The sequence below is a fragment of the Camponotus floridanus genome, unplaced genomic scaffold (assembly GCF_003227725.1).
Source record: "Camponotus floridanus strain SB8 unplaced genomic scaffold, Cflo_v7.5 scaffold43, whole genome shotgun sequence".
NCBI lineage: Eukaryota > Metazoa > Arthropoda > Insecta > Hymenoptera > Formicidae > Camponotus > Camponotus floridanus.
The window spans coordinates 1,574,987-1,599,601 of NW_020229581.1; the positions used below are offsets into that span (position 1 = coordinate 1,574,987).

General features: G+C 39.1%; 2 protein-coding genes across 5 annotated transcripts in view; one reads left to right on the plus strand and one right to left on the minus strand.

Moving 5' to 3' along the window:
- The window catches only part of LOC105255286 (RING finger protein 17), a 136,135-nt gene that overhangs the window by 104,331 nt on the left and 7,189 nt on the right, over positions 1–24,615 (plus strand). The window lies entirely within an intron of this gene.
- LOC105255285 overlaps positions 1–24,615 on the minus strand; it is a 60,785-nt gene that overhangs the window by 28,560 nt on the left and 7,610 nt on the right. Inside the window, exon 1 of one of the 2 annotated variants that reach the window (XM_011264469.3) lies at positions 22,691–23,351. The exons of the other annotated variant lie outside the window; for it this stretch is intronic. Within the exon in view, the coding sequence (XP_011262771.1) occupies positions 22,691–22,751 (61 nt within the window). The 5' untranslated portion in view covers positions 22,752–23,351. Of the gene's footprint in view, positions 1–22,690; positions 23,352–24,615 lie in introns of those variants that run through there. 2 annotated transcript variants of the gene reach the window in all.

Here is a 24,615-nt window from a genome sequence, read left to right on the forward strand (position 1 = left end):
GTTCACTAATTAAAACCAATGTCAAACAGCTGTTCGCATGGAGCCATTGGAATGAAAAATTAATTCATTCACACGCGTAAATTTCATATGAAATTAATTAATAATAATGCATATTTTGTAAGGCACGCGGAAAATTCAAGATACGCTTCGTTCATAAAGTGGCATTGTAGGAAATGTTAAAGAGCGCGCGACTTTTTTTCGCGCAAGAATTCCAGAGAGTGCCGTCCATTTCATGGCTTTATTCCTCTGTTGCCGTTGCTCCCAACTATCCTCCTCTTTCTTTACATTTAGCTTCGCATTCATTTCACGAACCAATGAGCGTAAAGTAAACGAAGGAAAGCAAACGAACAAAAATCTCGCGCGTTTGACGGTGGTGTGCGACTTCTCGCTGGGAACTCGAGGAAGTTTTCTCCGTCGTGTATGAGATTTCCGAGGATCGTCGGGTGAAAGGGTCACGACGTAGGTGAAATGGGGTACGGAAACCAAGCACGAGGAGAACTTACGTGCCATGGTAATTGGGATGCGGAAAAGGGTCAAGGGAGGAAGAGAGAGAGAGAGCCCGGTCGCGTCCAAGTCGCGACTTCATTTGGTTGCAGGCGGTGTCTTTTTTTCCCTTCCCCCTCCCCTCTTCATTTTCATCCGACGCGTGCATAATGCAGCTCGCGCTGCTGGCCGGGCGCGTGCTTATTACGCCGTATATGCATAACAAAGAAAAAGCTCGCGCGAGCGGACGACGCCAGACACGTGTGTCGTTTGCCAAATCGCGTTATATACGGCGCCCCAAATGATCGGGCGCAGCTGGCCACGAGCGAAATTCTGACGCCGGCTATCTGCCCGCGCGCTAGGATAACGAATCCAGATAATCTTCAATTTCCGGCACGGTCGGTGCGTGATATAACATGATTTATGCGAAGGATTAAGATGTTTGAAAAAATACCCGTTTCCGAGTATGTATTTTGTAATCTTATATTTTGCGAAACTTGCGCGAATAAATACACGGCATATGGTTCCCGCGGATCGCGATCGTTATATTAGACGTTTATATCGGATTTAATCGCGCGGTCAGTTCAGAATGAATGTTAACGGGCATAATGGGCCTCGAGTACTTCGACTGTGTTAAGTACTTTCGCTTATACCGCCAATTAGAGGCTCTGCAGCAGCCCAGCGGGCTATCCGAATACGAATTTAGCTGGTATTATGTAAATAGCTAGCGAATCAGATGCGAATTATCCCAAAGGGAGTGTTAGTTTGAACAATTACATCGAATTTTCATGCGTTTGTTTGGCGGATTCTTTTCATGTATAGGGTTTGGCAAATCGATGCAAAAGGTAATTGCGTTTGAGTTATTGGTTAATCAATAGTAGTCAGCCACAGCAACGGATAGTGACGGGAAGATAATTATTCGGACAATCGCGTGGCGTTATTGTTACGTTCGATGGCCGATCATCAATTATCCTGACCGAGACGCGGATAATTTCGCGGATGCCCAACGATCGGATAACAATTTGCTGACGTTGATGAAAACAAGCGTCGAGAGATACAACGCTCGTAAGGAACGTTCATTTAATTTCGCTCCGCGATGTCGAGGTAACACGATGAGTAACGGATTCGTTTAGAGCGAATATTTCTTCCGAACGCCGCGAAATGTTCGAAATAATTACGCGAGACATGCGTAATAACTTTTTCTCGCTAATTATTTTTCTCGATAATTATTCGTAAGAGGGATGTGTCTCGAGTAAAATATTATTTTTCGAAGCTTCCGGAGGATGAATCACCGAAGATCAGTCGTGGCCGTGTCGGAAACGACCAAAGTTCTCGCGGGCGCTTTGTCATTGCGACGTTTCATTCTTTCCGGAACACTTTTCGGACACCCGTTGTACACACAATCGACGCCGGTCGCGACCGCGAGCTTTCCTACTAATCCCCACGAAGGAAACGACGTAAGTTTGTAGAAGCCGTAAAAATCACGAAATGATATAAGATCTCTCGGTGTACGCCTTTCTTTCCCCCTCTTTCACCACACGTAGTTGGTCTTTAATGACTTTCCGGGCTAAAAAAGGAGACTTCGGAGTCATTGCACGGCAGCGTGAAACGATGCGCGTGCAGCTGCAACGTACAGTGGATACGGACGACCATTGCCGGACATTCCCCGCTCGAGACTGCTCTTCTGGTGGATCTGCAGGCGACAACGCGAGCCGTATAACTGTCGTCCGTTTGCACTAAAGGTGTCGATTCTCGATGGCTTATCGCAGATGCTTATCTCCGCGAGCGTGCTTGAAATTTTAGCGATTGTATTGACAGGAGCGTTGAATGGTATAAACGCCGAGGAGTCGTCCTGGGACTTTTTACATTGCCATGGGCGAGGTGCCGGATAGAAATGTGTTTCCACAATCTTACGTAGAGAAAAATGTATACTGTATTCAAGTAAATATTATTTATTTTAAGGATATCATAAGTTTGAATATTCACAAATATATCATAAGTTCGTCACAAGCATTAAATTTAATTGAATATATTCTGAATTTTGTGCAGTATTAAGAATGTTAATTAAAACAAAAATTTGGTTCGCTTACTATATCGAGTTGACGTAAAGTAAGCTTGATTTTTCTTTGATACAATTTTACAATATTCTTGAAGAGAAAATGAATTCTTCTTTTGAGTACATGATAATGTCATTTTCTAACCCTTGTGATGAGCATATTTTAAGACTATTATCAAGGATATATTCTTTGTTGAAGAAAACGATTACTTAAAAAAAGAAAAATAAACTGAGTAATCGCTTTTCTTGGCAGTAGAATGATATTTTTCTCTGTGTAGATTTTAACATCTTTGTCACATCAGATTTTACATTGGTTTACGATGTTTGATTGGTTTTACTTATTAAAGTAATAAAATTCTTAACATAAAAGTTCAATTTTATAAAATTTCGACAAATCTTATTCTTCTGTAATTTTGTTTACATTACGGATATAGATTGGATATAATGACGACTGCGATAAGTTTTGTATTGTTTGGCGGAAGTGAAGAACGATTAATTATTTTGCCGTGTGATAAATTGCCGAGCGTTTTTAGCCGAAAGTACGTACAGGCCAAACTGTACGCATCATCTCTCCCACCGGAACAGGAGCTATCACGCGAATGATTTATGGGAGATTCAAATGCAAAACAGTAACAAGAAGTTTTTCTATTAGAATGCATAAGGTTTGATTATTTAACCGATTATTACTCTTGTTATGTTTATTTCGCTCTGAGATGAAAAGATGTTTCTCCTACAAAGTATGAATAGCTGACAATTTCTATTTAAATTGTTGTTTTAAAAGATCGTTTTGAAAGATCATTTTGAAAAATCTATTTAAAAAATCATTTTGAATTATATACAGGGTGAGTTTTATTTCGTGTGTCAATCTTTTTATCATGCAGGAGATTATCGACTGCATAATAAATTGATTGATACATAAATGTCAATTATTTGGATCGACCGTATCGAAAGTCCGAATATAATATGTACAATAATAATAATAATAATAATAATAAATACGTAGTTTTATTAATAATAATAATAATAAATCCATACTACATAAGTTCAGCTTTTACTTTGCTTTAATTTTACACATTATATTCAAGCCTTTGATACGGTTAATCCATTTATTATGCAGTCAATAATCTCGCGCATGATAAAAAGATTGACACATGAAATAAAACTCACCCTGTATATATACTTAAATATTTTATATGTTCACATACAACGCGACAAATATATAAATTTTGCATTAATTATATACTTCATAAATGTCGAATTTATCGAAACGTCGAAATATTTTATAATTTATCCGATCGTTTCTCCTGTCGATACATTATTATATATCTTAAATTATTTTGATAGAGAAAAGAAGAGAGAGTTTGTGTCGCGCTAAAGCCGGAAATCTTTATAATCGACGTCAGGGGACATAAATTTGCGAGCCTCGATGGAAACGTACACCTGCGGACGAGGCGGTTCGCGGTTCGGCTCATAACTCTTTGGCTTTCCGGCATCTCTCCCGCGCCTTCGTCTTCTTCCTCGAGGGCGACAAGAAGCGTGACTCGAGAGAGAGAGTCGGCGCGCATCGAAATTCTCGCTTGACACGGCAACGCGTTTCACAATGCTTTCCGGCGGTTTCTTGCGCAGCTTCGACTTTATTGTCGATGAAATTTCGCGTGCTGATAATATCTCAAAAAGGCTAAAAGACTAGCGAAAAAAGCGCTACATGATCCTGACGGAAATTTTCATATGACACATAGCACGTATGTCGAAGCCGATGTATTATTAAAGTAAAGATCTTCTTTGCATATTGAAATCTCGCAAATTGATCCTGTTTGGGACTTAAACCGCATTTCGCTTTCGAAATTACGCACGAAACGCACTTTAGCGTTACGCAATATTTCGCCGAATCGTAGATAAATTGGTTGTTTCCGTAATTCTTTTGCGAAAATACGTATTTTCAAAATTTTTTTACAACTCTTATATCACGCTCGTAACTTGTGGGTTAAATGAGTCCCTCGCGAGAGAGAGATTAAGAGGAGAAAAAAAGAGAGAGAGAAATGAGAGATGCACGCGCGTCTTTAAACACACATCTTTCGCAAATATTTCGTCAAATCATAGATTAATTATGATGTCTCCATAATCCTTTTGCGAAAATATATATTCTTTAAATTTTTTGTATCTTTTATATCATGCTCGTAATTTATAAATAAACTTGTGAGAGCGGTTCTATGAAAGAATCGATTAAAAGGAAAAAAAGAGAGGGAAAGAAAGAGAAATGCTCCAATCCGCGATCATACAACGGCAATTCTCCATCTTCTTCGCGGATGTCGCGAGTTTACACAAACGAAATTCCGAAACGCGCTTCCTTCTCCGCGTTTCTCTCGCATTGTTCGTCCAATCTTCGATATTTACAAAGCTGTGCACCGTATCGAGTGTACACAATGTGCGCACAAAACCACGCTGATGCGAAAAGACGAAGCCGTAGAGAGCAGGGGAGTAATTAAGCAAAGAGAGAAGATGAGGGAAGTTGGGCTTAAGGATGGCGCGGTCGCGGTTGCGGTGCTAATCGGATTTCCCGGCGATTTTCGAATCCTCTCGGAAATGAATTAGTAATGAACTTATATACGCGTGTATACGTCGCTTCCCGATGAGAGGCTTAACGTAGACAAATTCAAGAACGGAGCAACAGGTTACAGACACAGTCGTGCCTGCGAGAGAATGCTCATTGCTGACGTCGCGATATCCTCGAGGGGGAGGATGATGACGACGACGACGACGCCTGATGTCTCCCTCGTGTTTGTTCGACATACAGCTATTCCCGCGAACACGACCCTTTATTCCAAGGGGAGACAATAATGGAATGAAAACAAGGGGAGAAACCAAACTGGTCTCGACAGATGATCGGTTTTCTTTTGGACAGACGATGTTTAAAATAGCTCTGCTATGTGAGATGATAGGTGAATCTCTATAGTTTCGGAGAAACTCGTTGGATTGCGATCTCGATATATCCAACAGATTGCATAACTATAGTCTGTTATATTTTATTATATATCATCCATTTTTTAGCATATTTTAATATTATTCTTTAATACTATTCTATTAGATTGCTGATTTTTCCATATATTTTAATAATTGCGATTGTTTACTATTGTGATTGTCATCTTCTACCACTTTCATCGATTCTCTACTATTGCGTATATTCAAAAGTAACGTGTAAGATGCAAGCAAATAAAAGCACATATTTGCGCAATAAAATGTGACGCAAGATGGACGTCCAGCATGCTTGTATTTGACAAGTTAGACGACATGTCGAATTCGTTAACGTCATAATGCGGTAACTCTAATAACGAATGTCTCGAACGGCGCCGTATCATCATTAGCCGCGGTTCTATCCTCAATTTATCTCCGCGTCGTCAGCTTCCCATTCGCATTTCCTCCGCAGTTACTACTTTTGCAATTTAGCTTTTCGCTATTTGTTTTCCGAGTTTATACCTTGCGATCCGGCGTGGAAAATGGAGTCGGATGGAAACGAGTTTCTTAAAACGCGCGCGAACGGTATAGGATAATAATAGAAACATTTACTGAAAAGATCGCTTGTTAAAATCTCATCTGAAGATTCTGTACAAAGGTTCAATTTTTTCGCCCCTTAATAAATAATTATTTGATTTTAATTTCTAAACACGAGAATAATACTGCCTGTCTGCATCATAAATGTACGCATTTAAATCTGTCTATCTTGTGAAATAATTTTCGAAACCTTCTACAGATTTAAAAAAAAAATATAAAACACGTAAAAAGTTAATCAGTGTTGCATAATGGATAAATTAATCTTCTCTCGCGAGTTAGCAGGCTAATGAGTGAAAAAAGAAACTAAGCTGCAAATTGTTGATTAAGTCGATCGTTCTCAAAATGAAATGGCGCGACGCGTAACATCGCGGGCATAATTGGCGGCCGCGTTTCTTCTCTCGGTGAAACGAGATCTCGGAGCGATGCGAAAAGGCGAACGCCGGCAAAGGGGGGCCTCGCGTACATACGTACGTACGTACGTACGTATCGTCGCGCATGCAGAAGTGAAAGTTCGAGGCTGATGAACGATATCGCGCTCTCATAATGTCGAGGAGCGTCAAACGAGCGTGTAACGCGGCGCGTAGTCGTAACACGCTCAACGTTCGCGTGCATTCGCGTGAGAAGAAAAGAGAGAAAAAAATAAAAAAACCTCGTAGACGCTCGAGGGGAGAGATTTTTATCTCGATATAAGATTCAAGTGCATACCAAGAGTCGTCTTCGCGAGAGTCGTGCGTTGCAAAATACTCACCCGTTTACGCTCCGAGTTATCCGCGTCGAGCTTGGTCGAGCACGTGGCATTACGACTGAACGTTGTAGGTCGCGTAAACGCCCAGGATCCACGTAGTCATTCTTCGCATTCAACTCCGTTTTCTTCTTTCCTCGTACAAAAGAAGGATTCGGAGAGGAAGCGAGGTAGAAACCATGCATGGAGCCATAGATATTTGCGAATATTCTCGACGAGAAGGAAATAATCCATCGTCGTTACATGACATCGACATACATAAGCGCCGAAATATCTCCGCGGCTTTTTTTAAGTCCCTCGTACGCCGACTTGTATGAATGAACAAATCCACGACGATAATATCTACATGCCGACAGTCCGAACGCGAAGCATTCGGCAACGAGGTCAATGTCGCGCGAGCGTTTTCTTTCTACTCGACAGCTGGAGGCATTCAGACATTACGCAATCTGGGGATACGTTATGGCGCGAGCCGGACAGACGGGCCGATATCTGTCGGCTTGCACTTTGGCGTACACTCGACTGCAGTCTCTGAAACTTTGACTATAATAATCATTTATTTATTACAAAAATATGAGGACCGCATCAGAAAAATACGATTAATGCGAGATATTGCGAAAAAGTTGTGAAAATGACGAGCGATCATCCCTGTGGAATCTTTCTGCTATAAAATAATTCGACAATAATAAAATAAATTAATAAATAAATAAATTAGACGACCAATACATGAGAAAATTATTTACTCGAGCGTGTGAAAATATTCTGCGATAATAGAGTCATTCTTTGGATAATAAAGAGAGAGAAAATTATTTATATTTTGGTAAGAAAGATGCGCTAGCGAATAGAAATAATACAAACAATTTCGATCATCCGTTTTGTTCGTAATGACACGTTACGAGGAACGGCAAATTGCGCGTAATAAAATATTAGAAAGTTTGATTCTGAGAAAATCTCGTGTAAATTAATCGTAATGCTAGTGTTTTAACAGTGACTCTTGAGAAGATATAATCGCGATAATATGAAAAGTGAATAACGTCCGCATCGAGGATTCAGCCACGACGGGTATTGCGTAAACCATATTGAAAATTTTCATATTCGCCGCAATATGGAAAAGTGTAGAAATCTATCGCCGCGCTTTCCGGAATAATCTGTCGCGAGAGATTTGATTACACGTTTACTTTTCGTCCATCAAGTTTTAATCGGCTTACCGAATCATACCGAAAAGGTTTCCAGTTTTGTTAACCACGCTGAAGCGTAATCGGATTTAACACTTTGGAGGCGCGACTACATCTGCACACCTGCTGGGACAGCAAGTTCAATTATATTAATTTTTGACAGCGCTCCCAATACGCGTCGTTAACGCTCGTCGCTCGGCTGCTGTGTAATCAATGCAAATTAATTGTTTGGATTTCCCTAGAGAAAAGATAATGGGTCTATCTTTTTTTTTTTGACTGTTAACACAAACTCTCGAATTTCGCTTATTATCAATGTATTATCGAGAATATGAAATTCCCTCTCTGGAAAACTTAAAAAAGTCAACCGGTTTAACAGAGAGAGATTTGGCATTTTATTCTAAATAATCCGCAATACAGTGTAATGTTATTTTAATCGTGCTGATGGACACTTGTCGTGGCATATCATTTCAGTTTTGCTGAAAATACGTGAGCGAGCGAGATTCAAATGGATCGCTCTTTGGAATTTTTCGCATTCAGCTGCACGTGTGAGTTTAAAGATCGCATTTTTCTCGTTCGTAATGATCTTAATAAGACATAATTATAAGAAACGCGCTCGAGAGTCCACGGGTGTCCCTTGCAATTCCCTTTATTCCCTGCCAAGTCGCACTCCCGGCATAAAAATTAGATCAACGCGGATTGAGAATAAGTCATCCAGCATTCTCGCACGATCGGGTTCTCTTCAACGTAGAAATTCCCTGATTGAATTCCGAAGAGTCCAGGTGAAAGCGAGAAAGAGATGGGGCGAGCTATATGTCCCGACGATACTTATTACTTCCGTGAGAGAAAGAAAAGGGCGCCAAGGGTGGAGATGTGGGAACCGGCGGGTTGGAAGCGACGGGATTCAACGGCGGCAATAACCCAAGGCTCTAAAACTAAAGCGGCAGCTCTGACAATTTCGATTTTACTGTCGCGTCCCTGATCCCCTCTCGTCACTGCAAAAAGCCCGGGCGCTCAACCCGGGAGCTGGTGACGCGGATACTCACGTTCAGGGTGGTTCATTCGCATTCAATCGCCACCGGTGATTGCCGAGCCGAAATACGTGTAAACAACGTGTAAATAAGCGCGTCTTCGCGGCCGAAAAATCTGATGACGTCTATTCGTCCCGATTACGATATGCCTCGTTTTTACGCGTGCAAGTTTGTAAGTATTATTGCTTTTATAGGGAAATATATAGAAATTTCTTTTTGAAAAACTCATCATCAAGTCATGATATTGTAAAAAACAACCTGAATACATGAAAAGTTTTCTTTTTCATAATCTAGTAGTTTTTCAGTTCATTTTGTTTAATTATATTCAAAATTATTTTTGTAAATTTGAATTAAATAACAGGGCAATCACTTGTAATTAAAATTGCAAATGCCGAAGATTCGCTGGCAGCTTTTTTAGGCATCTCGTATGGAAATGATCGTGAATAATTTGCAGTATTATCGCGATGACGATTAGCTCGCGACAAGTCGATGACTAACGGCGAAGAGAAAGTCATCGATCTCATCAAAATTGCGGACAATGCGCCTTGATTCCCGAGCCACCCTGTACATGCGCGTGAACACTAAAGCCTCCTACTCTTTACGGGGACTGTTGCAATTTCAGTTAATACTATAAAACCTTCGGCGTACGTACGACGCCTGCGCCAGAGCGTACAAGTACGCTCCAGGGCACAGCATTATTCTCGCCGAACCGAGAGAAGGAGAGACGAAGGCGTACGCCCCTGAGCTCGTCCGAAGTTGTCGATGGAAAGCTTCGCTTTATGGCCTTTCGTTTATACCGTCGCGAAAGTACCGCAGCCAAGAGAGCTCCTCTTCAGCGAATCGGGCCACGCGATACAAATATAATTCGCCGCTATTATATCCGCAACATCCGGAGCTTGTAACATCTCGCAGCTTGTAACAATCTTAATTTCCAATACAATCGACACAATAGAAATTCAATCTCTGCAAGTAATGGAAAAAAATTCGATTTTAATCCTCAAGAATATCTTAAAGAAAAGTCTCACGCTTTAAGCGAAATATTTTTTACTGAGTCTCTGCGCGATTTATATAATTCATGGATGCATGGAATACAATATTTGGCGAGCAATTAATAGGAAATATATCGGCTGACGTAACTAAGAAATTTATCGGCTGCTTTACCGGTTTTTCATCGGCGTCAAACGAGGCAGTGAATGAGAAACCGATCGACGGGAAATATTCCGGCTATGCAGATGCATTCTATATATATGCTGATATTGACTATGTTTGACGACGTTCTGCATTTACGGTATGAAGTGTGAAATCGCGTCTCATTGAAATGAGATCTTTTTTCCCAGCTTCTTCCCTTAACTGCGCGTTCATCGGCATTTTATTGCGCCGATCGATTATTCAGCGATTTAAAATCGTTTTCTCTTTCGACGTTAGTTTCGCTTGATTTACGCATCATCGATTAAACTAACGTAATAAAAAATTCCACTGCACTATAACCAATATCGTTTAAAATCGCTTCAAACATATACCTATATAGACATTAATGTATTCACTTTAGATACTACCACGATAGAAATCTAATTTTATAGTAAAACAATATATGTAAATAGTTTCGAAAATTTTTATTTTAACATTTATCAGATGCCCGATTCTTTCCCTCTCTTTTTTCATTTTCTAATAATTAAATTGCCAATATAAAGTGATTATTAAATCTATTAAAGTAAAAAACAAAGACTGATGTGACTTTCAGAAATCATTGATACGTAGATTTACCTTGAGTAATCTCATTAATTCTCTCTTTTAACTTGACTATATTTCCTTGTTGTTGATGTAAAAATGACTCGTATATTTAATCGCTCGTCATTCGCCAATAATTTTTGCTCGCTTCGTAGAAAGGCAAGTGACCTGAAATAAAACCGGTTCTTACACTAAGCTCACCGCGCAAAATGATAGATTAAATTTGGCAGAATCATCGATTAATACAACAAGATCTAGTATATTATGCAATATTCGATGGCTTAAAATTTACAAGTCATTACGACTCCGCAGATTATTCTAACCACGCCGTTTCAAAACGCGTTAAATCTAAACCAAAATAATCTTGGCTTTACAAATTGAAAGACGATTGAATTACTAAATTACTATTTCCTACAATTAATTTTAAATTGACTCGAGAAGATTGATAAAGTACTAATAATCTCAATATTAGAAGAACCAAATTTTCTTTCGATCTTATCCTCAAATTCGTAAGCTGCAAAGAAAAAAATGATAGGAAAAGAAAAAAATCACGCGAAAATAAAGAGGAGTATATCGACATGGAATCAGGCAGGCGTGAACGAAGGAGAGAATGTATATAGGGGGAGTAAATTGAGACAGAGAGAAGTGTGTTTGCACCTTCGCCTTTCTCGGCGAAAAGAAACTCCGATTCTTTCGGACCTTGCCTGGAGTTTGGACGTGCTTGGTCAGTCAGTGCCGGAATTAACGTTATTTCGACAAACGCACGAGGTGGTCCTGCCTGCCACGCTTATCGGTGCCGCTCCGTTATCCGAGTCTGTATATATATTTATAGGGGATGTTTCTCTTCGCGTCGAAATCACGCACGAAACGGACGATTTTGTGCTCTGGGAATTTTCGATCCGCAAGCTGCAAAATTCGTTTAGCGATTTTCGATCGACATGCGATGATTAGCTGTATGCCCGCTGATATTTCGACTTGCACGTCGTGACTCTTAAAATGATTTCGCAAATAGGAACATGAAACGATGTAGGAAGTCAAAGATGAATATCTTCCTAACATCACTTGCGAAAGAAAATATAGTTTTATTAATTTTACTTCTTACATATAGATCGGATGAAAAGATTGTCGTGCAACTCGTCATGTTAATGGTCGATGATATCGCAATCCGGTTCAGCGAAACGGATCGTTTCGATTAGCGAGGTCTGTCAATCGTTCGAGATCATTAAAGCTTGTTCTCTTCGATTCGAGGCGAGACGGAGATACCACGCGCCCTGATCTCACGATCTCTCGATTCCCGATCGACTTCAACGCAATACTCCTTTCATGGCGAACATAGGATAAGGTCGATCAATTTCGTAATGTTTGTATGCTGTATGTTCTTTATCAAAAATAATATTAAAAACAAAAGTCCTCCATACGACACATAATTCTAAAATGTATAAAAAATAATATTAGATTTATATTAATTTAATTAAATAATATTTATTTATATTAATTATATATTATTTATATTAATTAAATTTCGTATACAGGATACTATATTGTATTAATTAAAATTGTCTTATATTAAATATTTAAATAAAATATTCGACAGATAATATTGTAGATATTTTTAAATTTAAAATATTGAAAAGCCTGTCTTATTAAAATCCTAAGATATGATTATAAAACAAAAAAATTGGGAGGAAGTTATAAAATATTTAGGAAACAAGCGTTAAAAAGCGCTAAATGTAAATTCCAATATAGAAATCTTGTAACAGGTTTAAAAGATTACGCCTTAGATAATGTTTGTTTGAATGAAAGTGCATAACGTGACGGAAATCACGAGTGCGTGCGAATAGATACGCTCTTGCGAATTAATATACGCGAGCTGTTACGTACGTTTAGTCGTACCATAGGGATTGTAATTTTCACGTTATAACTTTGACTTTACAAGTTACACTGGTCGTGCGACGGCTGCATAATGTATCGTCGATATACAGAGGATATTATCGAACGATACTCGAACTTTGTAACTGGCCGCTAACGACACAATATATTGTTGCTTTGAACACGACCGAAATAATAATGGACATCGCGATTACAAACCACCGTTACGATTATTGTACATGTATTAAATGTACAATAATACATTATAAAATTAAAGGGGGTTTTTATAAACATTAAAAAGTGCTAATAAAAAATTGAATAGGTTGCTAGTTTCATCCCCTTATAGCAATATAAGAGGTGAAAAAAAGATTAATAAATAATCTTTTTATCTTTTTAGTAGAAAATATCCACCTAATTTCATTTCTTTAACTTGTTTCAAATTTGAGAAAAAATAAAAACCTAATTTTTATCCTCATTTTTGGAGGAGTGTAACTCCACAGGAAGGGATATAGAAGTATATGTTTATATGAAAAACCCCTCTTTTAATTTTCGAACAAAAAATCATCTCCTAAAATTTTTCGCACTTATTAAGAAACACTCTGTATATGATTATTTACACGAGTATATATACATATCAATCGCGTGCATGTATTAAAAAAAAGTCAAGTCAAGTCACTTAAGTCTTCAAATAAACTTGGACATTATATATTTTAATTTTCCTCGAATCTATTTATAATTTATTTATATCAAAGCGCTGCGTTAAAAAATTATTCGCGTTTAGCGAAATAAAAAATCTACAAGTTTCGACGCAATTTCTATACGACTTTGTTGCCCGACATAGAGAAATTTACACGCTCCATTTATTAATTCAACTCGGTTGTATTTATAAATCTTTGTGGCGATATTTGCGCGCGATATTCGTTTCAGTCGGAACTATTGTAAGTTGCCGATACAAGAGTTTAACCGATTGCACGTCCATAGATTGTAATCGGGCCTTTCTTGGTCATACGTATTCTCATCGGTTCAAGGCAATCGCGTCGTAAAGTTTTGCAACGATTAATTTTCGATGGCAAGTAAGAAAAGCACGACTCAAAAAAGGCGCGATTAATAACAGCAGCGAAATACGCGATTGAGGATGAACAGAATCAAGGACGACATCTTCGTTAAACCGGACCGTCGTCTCAGGCTTTTTAATTTCATGCATTCTGAAACATCGGCACGACCTGGAATATACTGCTTTGTAGTCGGCGATTTATTATCGCGACGAACAGTATCTCTTTACTCTATACGAGGATAAGAAGATAATCTACCGAGGCGTACGAGTTAATTAAAAAGAAGAGGAATAATCCATTTAACATTGGTAAAGAATGAAGTCATTGTAAAAAATAGAGAGGGAGAAAAAACAACCCGAAGGCGACCTGCGCAAGTTTTAATTTAAAGTTCGTCCGACATTTATTTGAGTTCTGTCATAAAAGTTGATTTATTGCGCGTCCTCGTCAGTAATATTAATTTCCTCGAGTTTGCGCGCTCGTTACACGTATACTTCAGTTTTGTAGGATTAATAAGAACATCCGCGCGAGGTAGTCTGCGAGAGAGAGAGAGAAAACGAGCCTTAATCGGATTACTTATAAACAGAATGCACTCTCCGGTCGTCTTGATAACTTGAGCTCCTCTCGTCATCGTGGCAATCTAGCACGCGAAAATATACTAGTCTCGCAGAAATAATATTTTCAGAGTTCGAGAGCTTTTGATGCGTCGTTGAATTAGTTACAGGTAAATCTTGCGATTTTTAATCGCCGCACGATTTACATCACGTGTGTTATTTCCCTCCAAATAATCGGATCTAGTGATTTAGAATTCACAGCGAGTTCAACGACTCGCGAGACGGAAATTTCGAAAATTTATCGATAAGAAACAGTGCACATATGAGGTGAGACTGACACTCACGTGGTGGAATAATCTCGGAAGTGCACGTTCTACGGCGGATAATCTCGTCGAGTCTTGGCGCCGTCGACGGCGGGGACGACCGTACCTCTTATGAAATTTGTCAGAGCCACCGTTCTAGATAGCTAGGAGAGTGGATAGAGGAAAAGATAAAGGGATGGGCAAACGAACGGAAAAGAAGACCACGAGAAAGAACGGAGAGAAGCCCGAGAAAAACCGTGGAAAATGCGAGAGAAGCGGAAGGCGAGCGGACGAGAAAATGGAAGAGGGAGAAAAGAGCTCGCCGTGAGACTGGAAATAAGTTAATGAAAGAGCTTGTGACTCTCATGTGCGTTAACCCTTTGCCCCTTTTCTACACGACGGGAACGAGACGTATGCTGTGCGTGTAAAAGTAGGTAATTTGACGTTGACGTGCTTTCATATTCGCGTTATTTGCGAATGCGAAATTAAATCCTCGTCTCCTCATCTCGTGAATATCGATCGGGAGAGAAGCGGGAAAGATTATCGCGCTCTCTCGCAGAGAAAAATTTATCGACACCCATGTGCATTATCGATTCTCGCGGAGATCTCCGCGGAGACATATTTCTCCGAGATGCGAGATTTATTCGATGCGAACAATAATTCAATTGAAAATCACATTACGCGTGCGCGTTCCGCATTAGAAATTTTCTCACGGTTTTTTGTGTCATTACGGAACTCGGGGTATAATATAAATCGAAAATATATATGTAGTTCTCTTGTGCAATACATATGACAAACTTCCGGCGACAGAGGAATCGAGGCCTTTCTCCGTCGTAAAGCCAGTTTTTAACCTTCATTAACAGTTTTCGCATGATTATTATATAGGAAATACTAAGGAATGAAATCATAAGAAAAAAAAATAATTACCGACAAATTGTGCGCGAAGGATTTTACACGATAATCATAAAAATAATTATCTCCTAATGACGGAATTCGAGAAAGAAGAACCGGAGACGATTAAATGGGAATATTTTTGAATCGTCGATAAACATAATTAAATATAGTAACTAATTAAATCCGTTGCGTTTCATCATTACGTTATTTCTGGAGCAAATTAGCGTTATTTTACTCGGCCATCTCGAGTAGTAAAAACCAGAGGCAAAGTCAGACGAGGGAGATGAAAGGGAAGTTGCGCAGATGCGATCGTGGTAAATAACGTTGTAAAAACAATGAACAATGACTAGTGAGAGCGCGAGTTGTTAGTTGACTCTCGGAACTTGAAAAGTGGACTCGTGTGTATCTTGCTGGATTCGGGATCCAAAAGACGAGAAAAAAATTTAGCTTAACATAAATCTTACGTATCTCGCAAGTTGCATCATGCAAATATTGTTCCAACACCTTGATTAATCCGGAGCAATTGACAGATTAATAAAAGTGCGCGTATGATTAGGAATTTTGACTTAAACAACCAGTTTAACGCTCAAACGCGGCAAACCGGTCGGAATCGACCTACTTCCGCCAATGCTCTCGTAAATGTCCGTCGTGATCGCTATACCTTAATCGCGTTTCGTCTAGATGTTGCATCTCTTTGTCTACGCTGGGTCTCTCTCTTCTTCTCCTTCCTTTCTCTCTTTTTCTCTTCATTTTCCGTCGACGCTCTCCGCGTAACTGACATGCATCGTACACACGTAACCTCTTGATGCAATCAGAAAAATATGCCGCTCGCGTGGGAGGGGAAATAATGCATTTTTCCTTTCACCAGGTGTGTAAGGCGTGATCGCGAGTGACGCTAAAGCACGCGTTTTCACCCGCGCGGTCTGCGAGGTCTGGAAAACGGAACGTTGCGTCTCTTTCCGGCCCTTCTCCCACGGATATCTAGACTGGGGTTACGCGAGAAGACGCGGGATTTAAAAAAAGCGCAGCCTCGGGTTATACTCGTCCGCCTTCTATCTAGCTTCTAATACGCTCTATTAAAACCATGACTCAGGCTTTCGATCGACTCGTGCGAGCTAATCGCGAGAATCTCATTAAGACTCTCGTGCCGGTTCGAGAGATCGCTCCATCGCTTCTATCGACTCCGTTTATGCACGCACGATTCTCTCCACGCTCGATTAATTTATTACTTTCGTGATTCGTTAACGCGTTCGACACTACTTTCCCGCGACGGCAAACTTGATTTTCCGGAACTTGGGCGTGACCTTGTCGCGATAGATCGCATTTTCCGATCGCAGATCCCCGATACGATGCAGGCAAGGTCATTGACAGACACGACAGGGAGTCAACGAGATTACACGTGACCGATAACCGAGATCGGAAAAGCGGAAGCTGCGGTTGAAGGAGAGAACTTCATTCTCCGGGGCCCTCATCTCGCCGAGGAAAAAGCTTTCGCGAGATTTTCAGTACGCTATATTTTTCCGATCCTCCCTCGCGGCGATTGTTAGAAGAGATAAACCATCCTTCTCCGCGATGAACGTTTCACGAAACAGTGGCCTGGGACGCAGGGTATTCAAAGAGAAGAAAATCGTATCATAGACGTAAGAAATTAAAGAAAAGTATTAAATTTTGAACAAAATCAATAGGTTAAGAATAATGTTGATGCGATTTTAAGTTCGTAGTTTGATTTCTTCATTTTTTCCCGATCTCGATTACGTCAAAAGATTGTCGCGCGATTGCGCGAACGCGAGCTTATAACATTGCACAGCGATTGCACCGAGTTGTAGCAATTACGGTATAATTTAGCGAATGCTAAGTAACGTAATAAGTAAGGATTCGGATATATTTTTACTATAATTCCATTTGTTCCGCGTCCGTAAATTGTTACTCGGGTACCGTCCTCGTCTCTTTGGAGAAGCCAGCCATCTCCGCGCGGTATATAAGCAGGATTTAAGCAAACCGCCTCGAACAAAATGCCGGATTACAAACAACGGGGCGTAGCGAGATCGTAGATTACTTCTTTGAGCGGTGCTGCTAATCTTCGCGGTGAAAACATTTCGAAATTCATCGCCTTCAGACGTCCGCCTTCTCTCGAGATAGATCATCGTCGTCGTCGTCATCGTCGTCGTCGAGTTAAATCGAACGTGGAATACGAGCCCAATTAATCGATCGCGTCCGATCGGAAGCACAAATATATGCGTCTCTCGCCGAAAAAATTTATGATTATAAATTCTAAATTGGTTATATACCGCGGTAGTAATAATGAAAGCTCTCGATATTACCTATTATGATTACAGATTAATTATTGCTAATAATTACCATGAATAATATGCATCGCGTGGAAGGGAAGGAGGCGGGGGGAGGGGGAGAAAGAGGGAAGGTGGGGTAATATCGCTTATTCATATTCACAATTGTTGCCGGGGCAAAGTCGTCGTGAATATGTTTATTAGCCGTATGCCGTGACGCCCGAAATGAATAACTCCTCTAACTGATTTCGACAGCAATCATGAACCCGGCATCGATCTCGACACCTCGGGAGAAGAGCCCTCTTGTTCGCTACTGTGCGCGCGCGCGCGCGCACCTCTGGTCGACGCCCATAAAATAATATTTGCAACGGTATCATCGATCGTTACACACACACAACACACACAAACACACACACACATACACACATATATATACACTGGTACGCGCGTGCACAGACACATAGATATTTCAAAGCTGGCCCGGTCGCGATAGATGAAAAGATGAAATATATATGTGCGCATATATACAGTATATAGGACTGTAATGGAAATAAATTTCTCTCTATAGCGTGCGCGCGAACGGACGGGGAGATCCTGGGAGAAGTAATTGGAGCGCATTCTTTTTGCCGTTAATACCACGTTACGTATTACTATAATGAAATTTACGCGCGGGGAAAAGTAATATGCCGGAGAAGAGAATCACAAAGAGCGATAATCTTCCCTTCCGCTCGTTTCTTGCTTCCTATGCATTTTATATACGAGGACTCCGTTGCAGTCGAGGGTTTCCATAGTCGCGGTTTCAGAAGACAAGGAAGAGTTTTACATTTTTTTTTTTTTTTCGTTAAGAAACACGTGTGTAAAAGGACAATATTTAACGAGGAATTTTTTTATGATGGCGACTTTATACTCCGAATCTCGCTTCCGATCGTTCATCTCGATTTGCGGCACCGTGAAAAATATTAATGCGATGAGGTTTCCCGCACGCGAACTCGAATAGAAAACTCGCGAGTTCGCGGTATGAAGGCAGCGACCGCCTTTTCTTCCTACTGCACACTGTAAAACGCGGGCGGGGACGGCGGGAAACCGAGAAACTTAATTCATAACTCGACTCACGACTTGAAATTTTCCCGCGGCTTTATTGTCATGCTCGATCTCGCGACCAAGAACGTGGCGCAAGCCTGTCGTCGTCGTCGTCATTAATACACGTGTCTGCCTTTATGCGCCCGTATGTTGCATTTACATGTGTCGAATACAGCAGCCGGGAATTAGATTGTGTGCGTCTACACGTTAGTCTCGTCGTTGACAATAACGATGTCGAAATGGAATCAATGATCGTGAAATATCGTGCAACCAATCGATGCAACAATCTATATTATTTTATTAACATTTTTATTGTCCCGTAATAATTATCATTTTTTTTATTTCAGGCACATCTCCGCTGAGAGATTTAACGTTGCGAATTATAAAATTGCGAGCGATTTGATTTTCTACGAAATCGAATCTGCGTTGATTTTTTTTGCATCTCAAGAATATCGGAGAAATGTGCGCGATTATTCGCGATATTCGACAAGTACGATGATCGTTTCACGGATAAACAATTCATATATGCGGTATGCAGGCCGTATTCGCAGAGTAATACATTATTCTTGCGCGATACACTACCTATTCATTATCGTCGGCGAACATTTTGCGCAGCGGAAGGCATAACATTTGCACTATGCGAAGCTCGCACGATGCATCGTGTGAAGCAACGCAATTATTATACTGACAGATGTATAATAAACAGAGATATAAAGACATACGTAGATTTTATCGCGTGACATTACAATATGAATAAACACTCCGGAATTTCAATCTATGAAATTAAATCACAACGTCTTGAGAGGTACTTAAATGTATAATATTGATGAATAAGAAAAATTATATATCGTCGCTCCATCATAATTTAGAATTTTATCTAAAATTCGCAAAATCTTAACTAGAGAGAGAGAGAGAGAGAGAGAGAGAGAGCGCTGGACCAACTCTATACTATTTCACACAATCTTAGAGTCATTATCGCAAAGGATATAAAGAAAATTATGCGAAACGGATAATGGTGGAGTCCGCTTCCTCTCGAAGCCGAGGTTTCTTCCGCTCCGACGATTATTTCCACGAGAGTTAATCCCGTTTGCGTTCGCGCGATTCGTTATCAGTAAGACAAACAAAACGATGCGAATCAGATAAATGGAATATTTCTTGATCCTAAAGTCGGCGAATATATTCGTAAACGAACAAATCTCTTTCTCTCTCTCTCCCTCTCCCTCTCTCTTTCTCCTTCTCCTTCTCTCTTTCTGTTCTGTATACTCGTAAAAAGTTTAGTATTGCGTACGCTTTTAACGCATACACACTTTACGATATACATGGCGTATAGTGATTTAGCGTGCGAATTTTTATTCGATCGGAAAGACTCAGAAGTTTATAGCGACCCGTTGTAGTTTATAGCGACTCACATTTTAACATGCGAAGCGAGAACGCGAATTGTGCGTGCAGTTACGCGATGAAGACAGAGAATGCGGCCGCAATCATCCCGAGAGATTTATAAAAGTAGATAGTAGCTAAAAGAGAGTCGATAAATACAATTGAAAATCTTTCGCGAAGAGAATCTTCCATGCGTGGCTTGATTAATTATCACCTCTTCTCATGTCGTTCACGAACGCACGAAGGTGAATCTACTTAATCATCCTTAAAGGGAACGAGGTTGAGAGATCCTTGAACGAGGATAGAATTTCTCTATCTAGATCGGAATAAATACAGCTTGAGGTGGAACGCCTTTCGAATCGATTATGGGACGAATTCACTTTTTTCCCCTACACAAGAGGTTACATACGAGATTCTGTCTCACACACTGAGATGCGTGTCTGAATGTCGTACTTTACAATGGCAACAACAAAATAAATTATTCTATTTTCGATCAAATTAATTTTTTTTAGTGATTCAATTTTTATTAGACTTGGAGGAATCTCTCACGAGTAATATTTCATCCAATCAAATATTCCGACAATATATAAAGGCCTGATGACAATTGTATACATGTCACTAATTTTTCCATTTCATTCGATTAATTTTTATCAGGATTTCATTATAGTTATCATGTTTTGTTGTACGCAACGAATGCGGTACATTTGCGAAACGGAAAAAGAGAATTCTTCGGATTCGTCTTTGGAAAGAGAGATGTTAGAGCGGTAATTGAGGCGATGTCCGATGGATGGGGGATTTGTTTTCAGAAAAAGCCCGCCGTGTTAGTTGCATTCTTCTTCCTCTTTTCCTCTATCGATGTATTTCTGGTCTTAGTCGCGTGACTTTTCCCCCTTTTCCTTTCGTTATCCTTTTGCTGTCGGTCGTTCGATCGATATCGTGCCCAAGGGATGATAAAAATAAAGAGAAAGAGAAAGAAAAAGAGAGATAAAGGAGGAAAGCGTAAAACCACGCATTACCTTTTTCGCCAATTTTTTGTGATACACACGTATGAGTACGATTATTGCTTTTTAGTACACGAAACATTTTATTGTCCATTACCGGGATATCAAGATGAGGAAGTACATAGATAAATAGATAGATTTGAGCAAAGGGAATCGCGAGGTTCGTGGACATTTCTGTCGCAAATGACAGAAGCAAAAATGACGAAGAGATTGTGATTGATGATGCTTTATGACACATTGATTGAATCTCTCATTATTATCATTCAAATACCTTTTAAGATGTAATACGCGGTGATTGCTCTCTATTTTGACCTATTTTAATAATACACATTTGTATTATATTTAGCAAGTATGTAAACAAAGTAAAAGTAATATATTAATAGCAAATATGCGAATTTCTAAAAATTGCATATCTCAATAACTAAAAAAATTCTTTTTAGTTTTGAATTTATATAAAAGATAATAATTTTTCCTATTTTTGTCGATACTTTCGTCGTTTCGTATTTAAAATGATTGAATTACAAAAACTTATTGTACTTAGATTATATAATTTATATCACGATTTTATAGAATACAAATTTCATTTTATATGATTTAATATTTTTTTAGATACATTGTATATTTTATATATGATATGATGTGAATTCTATACGAATTATTCTTTACGCATTATCTGATATCAATTATATATATTCTATAAATATATTTTGATTCTTCGGAAATATTTTTATTATAAAATAGATATATAGGTAGAAATAAATATATTTTATAATAAAATATAATTTTGTCTCAAATTATATATAAATTTAAAGAGACTGTGATTTATATTAGATATTTTATATTAGATATTATAAAAATAATATTTTCTGAGATACAATTATTAAAAAGTTTTCTGAGTCGTGTGTGTATGTATTTTATTTTTCGTGGTTAATTATAAGATGAGTGTTATAAATTGAGAAAAATATTGTAAAGATAAATGGAAAGACATTCTTGACACATTGTCGCAAAATTGACAATTCAAACTCCACCTTTGCGGAGAATCGGCGCGATTTTGTTTAACCTGATAAATCAGCTATAGAGAGAGAACTTCTTTTAACGTCTTCATGGCGCAACGTTAATTATGCTGTGTAAATAGTTAAAGGGTAGTCTGGAAGGAGATGGTTAAACGAACGGATATCAGTACGGTTTGCTCGAGAACGCGAGGGCAAATTAAGTTCATTTGACAAAAACGCATCCGCGAATCTATCTGAATCGGTCAACAGTTTAATTACAAAGAGAAAAAAATCCCTGCGGTTGATCTTTGTAAATGTCTTCGTGTATTCACTCGAGACTGTAATAATTTTCGCTCAAAAAAAATATACTCCAAAATAGCTAAACGCCATTAAAAAGAAGTAGGTGAACGAAAGAAAAGTAATTGAAAAAAAGCTAAAAAAATTAATAAGGTTTTTGTTCTTCGTTCATTGATAACTCTACCAATTTTTCACGCCAAAAATTTCCAATTTCATAAGAGGGAAAACTCACCAACGATAATCAAGAGAAACGCTGCATTTGCGATGATAATCGTCACGCACAGGACCTTCATATTATTATTGCCTCTCCTCCTCTGCTCTTCCGCTTTTTCTACCTTTTTTCCTCGACAGGGTCCACTTCGATACCACCCTTACGACCCGCGCCTCCGTGTTGACACTAGCAAGAGCTACGATCGCGGACGCATCGTCGAATTGTGTGTATCCTTCGCGTCGAGTCGACTCTCTTTGCGGTGAATTGAAGGAAAAGATACGCGAGTATACTCGCGTTGGCGAACGGAACGTGCGTTTGTCGTCTCGACTGTGCGACCGGTCGCTCGGGACGTGAAAGACTGAGGAAAGGTAGCTCGTGAAGCCAGATAGCATTAGTCTCGCATACATCACGGTTCCCTGCCGTTCCACAATCTCCACTCCGACGAGAGAGGAGCCCAGTCTCTTTTCCTTCGCGGAGGAATCCTCGGAGCGAATCAAGTCGACCTTCTGTCGGCCGCAATAAAAACGGTGTCCTCTTCATGCAAGTTGAACGCTAAGCCTCTTTTGGCTTGTTAAATAAAATCGTCCTCGTTTAATAAATGCCTCTCGGCTGGCGTGTCGCGCGAGATAAATCATATGAATCAGAAATGAGGAGCGTTCACGCGTATCTATTTTTGCGGATTGTGTTTTATCAAGTTGTAAAAATGTTTTTTTTTTAAATCTAATCTCTTTTTTATTCTAAAAATGTATTATGATATAAGAAAGAAAATTGAAAATTCACTGTTTTTCTCATATCAAAAAATATACAACTTTCCTCCTTAATTAATTAACAATTAATCTCTGACAAAATGATTCATAATCATAGGCGTGATGTTGTGCAAAACGAATGATTGTTTTGGAATTTGCGACGAATTATATTTTTTAACAATGAATCAATGAATTCTTTGCGCAACTGCATCCTTACACAGGTACATCTATTAATTATAATTAATAGATAATATTAATAATTAATATTTATTATAATTATATTCGCAAACATATCTATATTCAAGTTTAAAAAAAATCTATTCTCTACAATATACATGATTTAAAGAAACTTGTCAAATATTTCCGAACAAAATTATATTATGCGCGGTCATGCCTTGACTTGGACTTTTTAATGATTTTCATATGTATTCGTTCCTGATGGTGCGACTCGCTACGAATGAATTGATTGTGTCGCGCATCTAGAACAAAGGTTCGCGCTTTCTCTCTGCATTTCGAACGAGCAGAGTCCCTCTTTGTTTGCAGTCATTCATTTCAATTGCCATCGGATTGAGCTACACTTTCGTCAATCAGCGGCATATTTTCACATATTCTCCTTTCGATTCAATTCGAAAGTGCACGATGACACTTCTAGAAGCACATGCATTATTGCTGCAGATTGCATAAAAAAGATTATAATTGATTATGCATTTTTATCGCGTTTGTTAATTAATGTTGCATTTATATAACATCAATGTCGTTGATTAAATCGATTGATGCAGCTCAAATCTGGTTATACTTTGTAGAAAGAAAAAATCGAATTGATGAAAGAACTTGATCAAGTGAGATGCTTCGGGCGATTTCATATTGAGAGATGTACAAAGATGCAGCTACGCGAAGAATTAGTTGATTCATTGTTAAAAAAATAATCGAATAATTGTGACGAAAAAATAAATTTTTCTACAAATCGACACGATAGTGCGTAATGTTGTACATTTGTTGATTCCGTCAATTCATTCCGAGAGCAAAGCAGTAGAGCGATCCAAGAGTTTACTGAGGCAACACGACTTTCGCAAATTTGAATGAAACTTGCGAGAAAAATAGAAAACCGCCGAGAAAACTCGCGAATGCGAGCTCCATCCCAAGAGACGCACTCTCGGAATAATATTTGCCTATATATTTATATATATTTAACTATTTACG